This window comes from Protobothrops mucrosquamatus, unplaced genomic scaffold (genome assembly GCF_001527695.2).
Source record: "Protobothrops mucrosquamatus isolate PMUCROS unplaced genomic scaffold, P.Mucros_1.0 scaffold708, whole genome shotgun sequence".
NCBI classification, from domain to species: domain Eukaryota; kingdom Metazoa; phylum Chordata; class Lepidosauria; order Squamata; family Viperidae; genus Protobothrops; species Protobothrops mucrosquamatus.
The window spans coordinates 35,300-46,423 of NW_015386989.1; the positions used below are offsets into that span (position 1 = coordinate 35,300).

At 39.2% G+C, this 11,124-nt stretch overlaps 1 protein-coding gene across 2 annotated transcripts in view; it reads left to right on the forward strand.

Moving 5' to 3' along the window:
• Positions 1 to 10,828, forward strand: part of MSLN (mesothelin) — a 42,161-nt gene extending 31,333 nt beyond the window's left edge. Inside the window, exons 9-11 of one of the 2 annotated variants that reach the window (XM_015818252.1) lie at positions 581 to 675; positions 3,026 to 3,200; positions 10,670 to 10,828. In XM_015818252.1, the coding sequence (XP_015673738.1) occupies positions 581 to 675; positions 3,026 to 3,200; positions 10,670 to 10,689 (290 nt within the window). In that variant the 3' untranslated portion in view covers positions 10,690 to 10,828. Of the gene's footprint in view, positions 1 to 580; positions 676 to 3,025; positions 3,201 to 3,791; positions 3,901 to 10,669 lie in introns of those variants that run through there. The other variant, XM_015818251.1, reaches the window with a different exon arrangement.
• Positions 10,829 to 11,124: the final 296 nt, after the last annotated feature.

Consider the following 11,124-nt stretch of genomic DNA (forward strand, 5'->3'; position numbering starts at 1 on the left):
GTATAGGGTTTCCTGCTTGAGCAGGGGGTTGGACTAGATGACCTCCAAGGTCCCTTCCAACATTGCTGCTGCTGCTGCTGCTGCTGCTACTACTACTACTACTACTACTACTACTACTACTACTACTACTACTACTATTATTATTATTAAAGTTATGTTTTCCTCTTGTCCCATCATTCCTTTCATCTTTTTCCTAATGGCAAAACATTTGTTAAGGTGGCAAAGATCGAAATATTGCAAAATCTGTTTTGATGGATAGTTTTAAGGGCTGTTGTGTCTTTATTCCCAGCACTATCATTTCATGTGGATTGGAAATAATTTACATTTTATGACCAACACTACTTAAAGGAGTGTTTCTGTCACTTATGCAGGGTACTTCATATGACACATATGAAGTACCCTGCAAAATACAGCTGTAAAACCCTGGAAGCTCACCATGTGTATTGGTTTGAAATAATTTAGAAAATGTGCAGCTATTAATAAAATGTGTTGAAACTATTTCAAGAAAAAAGTTCCCATTGCTCTTTCATTTGAGAAGACCAGTAAAGAATATCAGCTAAATTTTCCTCTTTGCTTGCAGGAGGTGCTCCGGTTGAAGATCTCAGGGCACTTAGCAAAAATGATGTCAACATGGATATTAACACTTTTTTGGGCCTGAAAAGCAGCTCTGTCAAGGTGAGTGGATTTTAAAGTAAAAGGGGGCTGAAGTCAGTTTTCCCCAGCCATTCTGGGAGGGTAATTAGGGGAGCTTCTCCAAGAATCCTGAAGACAAACAATTTGGGTGGAGGGAAAAGACTGATGAAAATTAAAAGAATGTATGGTGGTGGTGGTGGTAGGGAAACAGGTCAATGCCACATTTCTCAGGCTTTGAAGTTTTGTTTAGATTTTAAAGCTTCCATATTGAATATTTTGAATTTTAAAATATTTCAGATTTTAATATTTTAGTATTTTAAATATCACCTTGCTAGCTCTAGTCAACCAAGTCAACATTTTAATCAATGTTTACATACAGGATTACATACAAACTATGACCACAATTGACCAGAATTTCTGTTGTTAAGTGAGACATTTGTTAAGTAAATTTTGCCCCATTTTACAACATTTCTTGCTACTGTTGTTAAGTGAATCACTGCAGTTAAATTAGTGACATGATTGTTAAGTGAATCTGGCTTCCCCATTGACTTTGCTTGTCAGAAGGTTGCAAAAGGGGATCACATGACCCTGAGGACGCTGCAGCCGTCATAAATATGAATCAGTTGCTAAGCATTTGAATTTTGATCATGTGACCATGAAAATGCTGTAATGGTCATGTGAAAAATGGTCATAAGTCACTTTTTTCAGTGCTGTTATAACTTTGAATGGTCACTAAATGAACTGCTGTAAATTGAGGACTACCTGTAATACTTTTTAGCAAGGTGAAGTGTATAGAATAGGCTATCATCCTTAGGTGCACATATCACGGACTAATGGTCCACCAGTTATGGCAAATTTTGGTCAGTTTGCCACAAATTCAACCATAGTACACTTCTCTTCTAATCATATTCACACTATTCTATCTACATATCTCGGTATTCTAAGATATTCACTTCTATTCTAATCAATCACCTGGTTCAAATAGAGCAGAAAGATATCTAATCTGGCTGTATTAAGAAAGGACACTTTTAGCAAATCACAAAACTCTGGTAATAATATGAATTATTCTCTGAGCAGAACTGCTTCAAAAATCTCACTTCAAGGACAGTGTGCCCATAAAATCCAGAAGTGTGAGTCTGATGGCATGTGTATCCTGTGAGGTATTCTTAATGATGGGTAGACACACCACAGCACAGATGAAAACTTTACATAATACTTTATTTGTAACATGCAGGCTGTTGCTTTGACTGGGTAGGGTCTCCAAGCCCTTCCACATGGGCAGAAATCTTGGGGACTTAGTCCTTACAGTTGCCAAGTAGCTGTTAAAGTTCATAATGTAGCATACCATCCATGCTTTCCTCTAAGGATCTTGTATTTATTGGGATTATGAGCTGCTCTTAAGCAATTTTGCCACTGACCACTCAAGCTGTGCTCCCAAGCTGAGCTCCAGTGAGGGGTAGGGCAAGATGGGTTGCTTACCCTGACTTGTGGCTTAGCTGTTGAGTGCCAGCCCATTTGGTTGCCTCTCAATGTGCACTTGCCCAGAGGTCTCTACCTCATCTCATCTTTGCCTGCTCACTCCACACACATTAGTTGCTTTTCCTTTTCTAGGCTGAGGATATGGGTGTGGAACATATGCTGCCTTGTCTGCCTATGGATGTTGGTTGAAAAGGCAAAGATAGGACTCAACTAGCTAGCTGGGTGCAGCCAAATAATGACCCAGGAAAGTCACACGGATGCCTGTAGGGAGTCTGCTATGTGCCTCTGAGTTTCATCTTGCCTTTAGATGAAGGAGGGGGAGGTGCTACTTTCAAGTGGGTAGATGGAGAAACAAAACTGCTTTGATTCAGCTGTGGACCATGAGAGCATGAAACCTTGTCAAGGACACCAGAACAGGTGTAAATTTGAAGCAGACTGTTCCCATAACAATGTGGACTTGTTAATATGGATTATGTAAGACGCTGAGGGTTTGGCTGGGAAAACTATTGTTTAAGTCTATGAATTGGTGTTGGAAGCTCAGAGTTAGTTTTTCTTTGACATAGTCAAGCTGTGTATTCAATAAACAGTAAGCTTTTTGGAAACAAAATGAACCTGGAGTTTTATTTGGATTCTTGAGCTGGATGTTGACAGCTGGTTGGTTCCTCTCCCTTAGCAGGTTGGGGGAATTGAGTGTTTCTCCTCTCAGGCTTACAACCATTTTGGAGTGAAATGAGATGACTTCAATTGTGGGAAATGCAGGAGAAGTGTTTCTGCCCACCTGCAGTGACTTCAATCAAGGGCAATGTTAACTTCACTCCTCCTCTGAAGCAAGTCTTATCTACAGGGTGGAGGTTTTGTGAAAGCAGCAAAATGAATATTGCTCCTAACTGGTTTTGTTCTATTTATTCCGTAGGAATTAACCCCTGAAAATGTGAAAGGCCTGCTGGGTGAAAACCTAAATAGCTTGAGGGATAATCAAAATATCCCACTTGTACGAGAGTGGATCCAGAAGCAGAAGCAATCTGATCTGAATAGCCTTGGTCTGGGACTCCGAGGTGGCCTTCCCAAAGGGTTTATTGTTCTTAAAAGTAAGACCACGCATGCCTCTGCTTGAGATGAATCGAATAGGAGCCAGATACTGGATATTAGGGAAGAACAAAAGATTTCTGGTGATATGGGGTGGTGCACATTTTTATGAAGTTGTTCATTCTGGTTTTATATGCTACCCTTCTGGTAAGATGGTCAGGATAGCTGCATGTTTCACATTAATGCTAACTAGTGCGTGGAAGGTGGGAAGGGAAACAACAGAGGTAAAAGTGAAAGTGTGGAATTGTGGAGGGTATATTAATTTAAGGATAATAATTCCAGTTCCAGGAATCTTGGAACTTAAGCTTTATGTTACTTCTTTTCTTCTCCGGGCACATCAGCACCACCCTTTGCCAATCATTTTCCTCCAGGTTATATCTGCCTACCCCTGGCCTAACCATTCTCCTGCCCTTGCTATCAATTTGATTCCTTTTCTGAAACTCTCCTGCTCCTAAAAACAATAACCTGGGGCTCCAGCTAAGCTTTCTGCTACAATCTGCTACAATTTCTGCTCTGTCAGCAGCAGAGAGAATTGTTAGCAGAACGTGTTCATACTGGAGATTCTGTTTCAATCTATACCCTTTCCAATAAAGGTGATACTTCAAGCATGGCTGAAACTTTATTCTTAATAAGCATGGAGAAGGAAAAGGACTTCAAATCATAGAGTGGGAAGGGACTTCAGAAATACTCTAGACCTGCCCTCTCATCAAGGTAGGAGACTTTATACCATCCTGGTCAAATGGCTATCCAGCCTATTTTTGAAAATCTCCAGTGATGGAGCACCCACAATTCCAGGACATAAGTTGTTCCATTGGTTAATTGTTCTCACTGTTAGAAAATTTCTCCTTATTTCTAGGTTGGATCTCTCTTTAACAAGCTTCCACCCATTACTTCTTATCCTGCCCCCAGGTGCTTTGGAGAATAAGTCATTCATCTTTTCTCTCTGACAAACACTCCAGTACTGAAAGACAGTTATCATGTCCTTCCAATCTTTCTTTTCGATAGGCTAGATATGCCGAGATCCCTCAACTGTTCATCATACAATTTAGCCTCCAAACCTCTTATCTTTAGTGCTCTACAGTACTACATTTGACTTTTTTTGGCAGCTGCAGCACATTGCTAGCTCATATTTAAGTGGTGGTCCACTAAGACAGGGGTCCCCAACCCCTGGGCTACGGCCCACTACTGGGCTGTGGCTTGTTCAAAACTAGGTCAAGGAGAACTGGGCAAGCCCGCATATGTGAAACTCCATTCACGTGAATGGAGGGCACTTGTGCTCACATGCAAAACTCCACTCACACAAGCAGAGGGGGGTTGCGCTGGTGCATGAAGTTCCATTAGTGTGGGTGGAGCTTCATGCCTGAGCAAAAGTGCCCTCTGTTCAAGCACCCTCCGCTCACTATGAAACTGCATTTGTGCAAGTGGAGGACATGTGTGCCGGCTGCTCACACGAATGGAACTATGCATGCGCGTGCACCTGCCACTCACACGCCCACCAAACCGGGCCGCCAAGCTTGAAAGGTTGGGGACCACTACATGAAGACACTAGATCTCTCTCATAGTTACTACTGTAGAGCCAGGTACCACCTATTCTGTAACAATACATTTGATTTTTCCAAACTAAGTGCAGAACCTTACTTTTCTCACCACCAAACTGCATCTTGTTGGATGTTCACAAGGCTTTTTTTTGTCATAGAACACCCAGAATGGAATTCCAGCATCTTTTTTGGATGGAACCTTGTAGGGTAGGCAAGGCGGCTTGTATGACATGTGTGAGTTCCAGCATCTTTTTTTTTTTTTTACAAAAAAACCAAAACACTGGATGTTCAAGTCTGTCAAAATTCTTCAGAATCTTGAGTCTGTTTTCCAATTCCCCCCCGTTTCTGTCATGTGTAAATTCGATGAGTTCCACTCCTATTATTATGAAAATGCTGAAGATTATTTGGTCCAAGACAGAACATTGGGGTACCCTCCGCATACCTCCCTCCATGAAGATGTAACTCCATTAAAAACTACACACTGGATAAAGTTGGTCAGCCAATTATAAATCCTTCCAGTGATGGTATGTCCATCTCACATTTTTTCTATCTTATCAAGAAGTAGGCTATGGGTCAAATGCCTTACTGAAGTCCAAATATAGTATGTTCACAGCATTTCATTTGTCCACTAATTTAATCTATTTATCAAAAAAGGGTATATGGCTTCTCTGGCATTATCTGTTTTTAACAAAACCCGCTTGGTTAGTAATCATCTTGTTTATTTCTAGGTGTTCACAAATCCTCTGCTTGATTATCTTTTTCAGAATTTTGACAGCTATTGATTAGCCTATAATTCCCTGGATCTATTTTTCCCTTTTCGAAGATTTGTGCCACATCAGCTCTTTTCCAGTCCTCTGGTAATTCCCTTGTGCTACAGGAGCTCTGAAAAACCTTTCAGTGGCTCCGAGATTACGTCTGTCAACTATTTTAGAACCCTGGGATGCAAACCCTCTGGTCCAGGTGATTTGTACTCATCCATGGTGGATAGGCATTCTCTTACCATGTCTTTGCCTATTTTGCCTTGTGTATCTGTTCTACCTCCTTTAGTGCTGCTTTTTGATAGGTTGAGCTATTTTTCCTTTTGCATAAAAACAGGTGCAAAGAAGGAATTAAGCAGTCCTGCTTTCTCTCTGCTGCCAGTTACCTTCTTGCCATCTGTTCCCATTAATGGACCTATTGTTTCCTTGACTTTCTTCTTGCCTTTATATAATGAAAGAAACTTTTTTGTTATTTTTTGCATGAGTTGCGATCTTAGCCCATTCTGCACCTTAGCTTTCCTTACTCTCTCCTTGCAGGTTTGAGTTATTTGTTGATATTCTCTTTTAGTTCTGTGCCCCTCTTTCTATTTTTTTATATTTGACCTTTTTGTCCCTTAATTTGTCAGAGAGCTCTTTGTGCAACATGCTGGTCTCATGTAGTTTTGTTTTCTCAAACTCTGTATCAAGTAGGAGATTGAACAGGTTACTGACCAACTTAGCTGACACCCTTGTCATCCAAAAGGTAGAGGAGGGAACTAGAGGATCACTATACTGGTCTTAATTCTTACTAACCAAGAATAAATGATAGAGTTGAAGTTGCAGGAACTTTGGGGGAAAGTGACCATATCACATTGGAATTCAACTGACCCAAGCTGTAGAACACAATCACACCAGTGTCTTAGACTTTAAAAGGGCTGATTTCAACAAACTTAGAGAGAGCTTTGGGAAGGATTCCATAGATGAAAATTTTAAAAAGGAAAACAACTCAAGAAGCTTGGGAAACTCTTGAAATATTTGATTATAGAAACCCAGTCCAGCACAATACTACTGAAAAAGAAAAAGAAAAAATCCCAAAAGAAACCAGCATGATTGCACAAATAACTTCATGATAAACTGAAAGACAAAAAGGATTAGTATAAAAAAATGGAAAGAGGGACATATAACTAAGACAGAATACCAGCATAAAGCCTGAATCTGCAAAGGTGAAGTCAGGAAAGTTAAGTCTCAGAATGAACTAAGGCTTGCAACAAATGTCAAAATTATAAAATGATTCTTTCAACATGTAAAAAACAAGAAAAACGTCAGGAAACAATCTTTCCATTAATGGAAGAAGATGGCAAGGAAGTGAAGGGGAGCAGGGAGGAAGCAGAACTACTTAATTAACTATTTGCATCTGTCTTCACACAAAAAGAAAAATTAGCCCGACCTACCAGAAACAGAACCATACAAGACAGACTAAGAATATAAATTAAAATAGGCAAGAAAATGGTAAGAGAACACCTGTCCACTCTAGTTGTTCAAATCACCAAGACCAGATGGATTGTATCCCAGAGTTCTGAAGGAGCTGACATATAAGCTTGGAACTATTGAACAATATCTTTCAATGATCCTGGAGCACTGGGGAACTACCAGAGGACTGGAAAAGAAATGATATGTTTCCCATTTTCAAAAAAGGGGAAAAAAACAGATTCATGAAATTATGGATCAATCAGCCTGACATAAGCAACAGATCTGCAAACACTTACAAAGCAAGCAAAGTTATAACCAAAAGCTACATGGGTTTATCAAAAACAGATCATGCCAAACAAATCTTATTTCATTCTTTGAAAAAGTGATTAAATTGGTGGACCAGCAAAATGCTGTGGAAATAGTATATTTGGATTTCAGTAAGGCAGATTAGAAAAATATGAGATAGATAGCATCACCAACAGATGGATTTGTAACTGGCTGACAAAATGCATTCAACGTGTAGTTCTTAATGGAATTACAACTACATGGAGGCAATATCCCAAGGTTCTGTCTTATGCCCACTACTCTTCATATTGTACATAGTATGTTTAGGTGTGTGTCATGTATGTCTTTCACTTTGAGAGTGGGCAACTAAATTTCATTTTTGATGTGTGCCATTGTGTCCACAGTAAAAAAATGACAATAAAGGTTATCTTATCTTATCCATCTTATCTTAAACAATTTAGATGAGAGAACAAAAGGGAATTCATCAAATGATACCAAGATGACAGGAATAGCCAACACACAGAAGATAGGCTCAAGATCCAGAAGAATCTTGACAGACTTGAACACTGGATCCTATATAACAAAATGAAATTCAATTGAGAGAAAAGTATAGTTTTGCACTTAGGCAAGAAAAACCAAAGGTACAGGTATAGAATAGGTGGAACCTAGCTCAATACCAGTAATGGTGAGAGGGATCTTAGAATCCCAGTAAACAATCATTTAAATATTTGTTTCTGCATTTTTTGTGGAGGAGCTGAAAGGCTTTCAACCCATGACTCACCATTCCCTGTTGCGCTCAAAATAGCCGGAGAACGTATAAGAAAAGGCAGGAAACTTCAAGATCAAAGTGTCTATTCTGGGCTGATATGTCAGCTCCACCCCTACCCACCTACGCTTTACCAATCACAACATGTCGCCAGGTTCCTCCTCCTTGTCTGGCTTGTCATTTTTCTCCTTTCTAGTTATTCAGTTTTGCTACTGTTGTGTGTGATGGTATGAGACCAAGATAGTGGTGCATATTAATAAATATGGATAAATTCATCATACATTTGTCAGTACAAAGGGAAAGTGATTCAGCAAAGGAACCGCCACCCGAGAAATTAAAACCGGCATTGAATAGAAAATACAGTGAAGATTATTTGAAGTTTAGATTTTATTTCACGGAAGAAAATGATCAGCCGCTTCCTGTTTGTGTTATCTGCAATGAAGTACTATCCAAGTATTCCATGAAGCCTTCTTTGCTTCAAAAACATTTAACAACAAAACATAAAGGGTACACCAAAAAGCCAGTAGCATTTTTTGTGAAGAAGAGAGATGAATTTATAAGTGCCGCACTGCTTTTGTGAAGTCCACAACCATCTCGAAAAAATGTCTAGAAGCATCTTATAAATTGTCCTTGATAGCAGCTAAACAAAATAAGTTTCACACAATTGGTGAAGAAGTTGTGGTTTCCTCTGCCATTGCAATTGCTTTAATTTTCTTTAATGAAAAAATGGCTGGTGCTATTCCATGCTTTGACAACACCGTCCAAAGATGAATACAAGATATGGCCGCAGATATTACTCAACAAGTGGTGGAAAAGCTCACAGCAGAAGAAAAATTTGCATTTCAATTGGACTAAAAACTGACATTGCTGGTGAAGCACAATTGTCTTTGTGCGTGTTCCTGATTCGGATAATATACTGGAACACGTATTATTTTGCCACCCACTTACTAGCAGAATGACTGGGGAAGAAATATTCACAATAATCAATAACTTTTTCAGTGAACATGGAATATTATGGACTTGGTGTGTAGCAATTTGTTCCAATGGTGCAGCAGCTATTACAGGAAGAGCTTTGGGCGTGATAGCACAAGTTAAGACATGAAACAGTTCCATTGTTTCAAATTATTGCATCTTGCATAGATATGCACTTGCTTCTAAATGGATGAGCCCATTGTTACATGAGATTTTGCGGGATGCTGCAAAAATAATAAATTTCCTCAAAAACCGGCCATTGAATGGAAGTTTATTCCAACAATTATGAGAGGATTTAGATTCTGAGCACAGCACTCTTCTCTTTCATACAGAAGTATGTTGGTTGTCGAGAGGTGAAACATTATCAAGATTGTTCAAGCTACGAGATGAAACGCACCTGTTCCTGATGAATGTTTCATCACCCCTAGCAGAAAAGTTTGAAAATGTCTTCTGGGTGTCCTGCCTTGGCTATTTGGCTGACATATTAAAAAAAGCTAAATGAACTTAATTGGCTGCAGGGCCACGGGCATAACGTGTTTATCATGGAAGACAAAGTTTGTGCATTCTACAAGAAAATCTTCCTATGGATAGGCCAAGTAAAGAAAGGAAATATTGTGTCATTTCTCAATGTGTCAGACTTTATTGAACTAAATTCTGTTGTTGACATTGAAGACATTGAAATTGCCATCAAAAATCACTTGGAAAAATTGCACAATGAGTTTGCGTTGTATTTTCCATTCATGTCAAGAGGATGTGATACTGGAATTCATTGGGTTGCACTGACCTTCATCATGGACAATGTTGTGAACTCTGACTTTTCCTCTCAAGAGCAGGAAGCACTTCTGTAATTGACATCAAACTGCAATTTGAAGGAACTTTTTAATGAAAAAACATTGACCGAGTTCTGGAACTAAGTTGCAAAACTGTACCAGAAGTGGGTGTTGTAGTGTTACTGCCATTTGGTTCCACATAATTGTGCGAGAAGGCATTTTTTTCATTAACTAAAAAGTAAGGAAAGGAACTGTCTTCAGCTGGAATCTGACTTAATTCTATCAGTGAGCACTCTCCAGCCACGAGTACAAAGATAGTCAGAGAAACAGGCACAAGTTTCCCATTAAAAGTACGGTGAGTGGTTGTACTTTTATCACTCTTTTCCTTTTTTATTGGTCATCCAGTTTTTGACACTTTGCTTAGCCACTGGTGGTGCTGGAATATTGCCATGTCCTAAAGTGGTATAATCTGTGAAAAGGTTGAAAAGCCCTAGTCTAGTCTATCAATATCACTATGGGGATGTAATGCATGGTGAATACTTAAAGATACTTTTCATATTTTTGGCCCAAATGTCCATTTTAGTCCAGTAAATAATTACAGCAGGGTATTGTATCACTGGCATGGCCCAGGTATTGATAGCTTTGATTTATTTTTAGCACTCTTTGGATACATTCTTTACTAATCACAATTTTAACTTGTCCATGGTTGATGTTATCCAACTGAAAAATGCCCAAGATACTTGTAGACTTCATCCTATTAGCTCCTGGTCACTCAGCATTTCAATCACATTACTGTTCATGAGTTTGCCATGCTTTATCGCTACTGTAGCACATTTCTCTAGGCTAAATTCCACTGCTATAGCTATACTAAAAATTCATATAGTGTTTGTCAATGACTGGATTTTTATTTCTGATATTATTTGTTTCTGAAAGGGCCCAAGAAGCAAGGCTGAGCTCTGAAACTCCACCTTCTGCTAAACGACCCTTTGGCTTCTTACTTCAACCGGGCATCATCTATTCAAGTTCATCTCTGCAAGTGAAGAGTCCAGCAAACAAAAGTGAATAAATCTAGTGTTTGAGGATGTAATACAAGACTTTTTTGATCCTACTTTCTTTTATCTTCAAAATAGAAGCACACACCCACAGATGCAGATTTAGAGGGTTAACTTCATGAGGAGAAAATGGAAACATCTAATCATAATAAATTCTTATTGAAATTTTTATCTACACGGGTAGAGGGGTAAACAAGAAAAAGACACTTTTAGCTATTATTAGCCTTAATACAGATAAGAACATGGTCTCCTACAGCTGGGGTCCCCAACCCCTGGCCTGCGGCCCACTACTGGGCCTTGAGCCATTCAGAACTGGGTTGTGGAAATGGGGGGCAA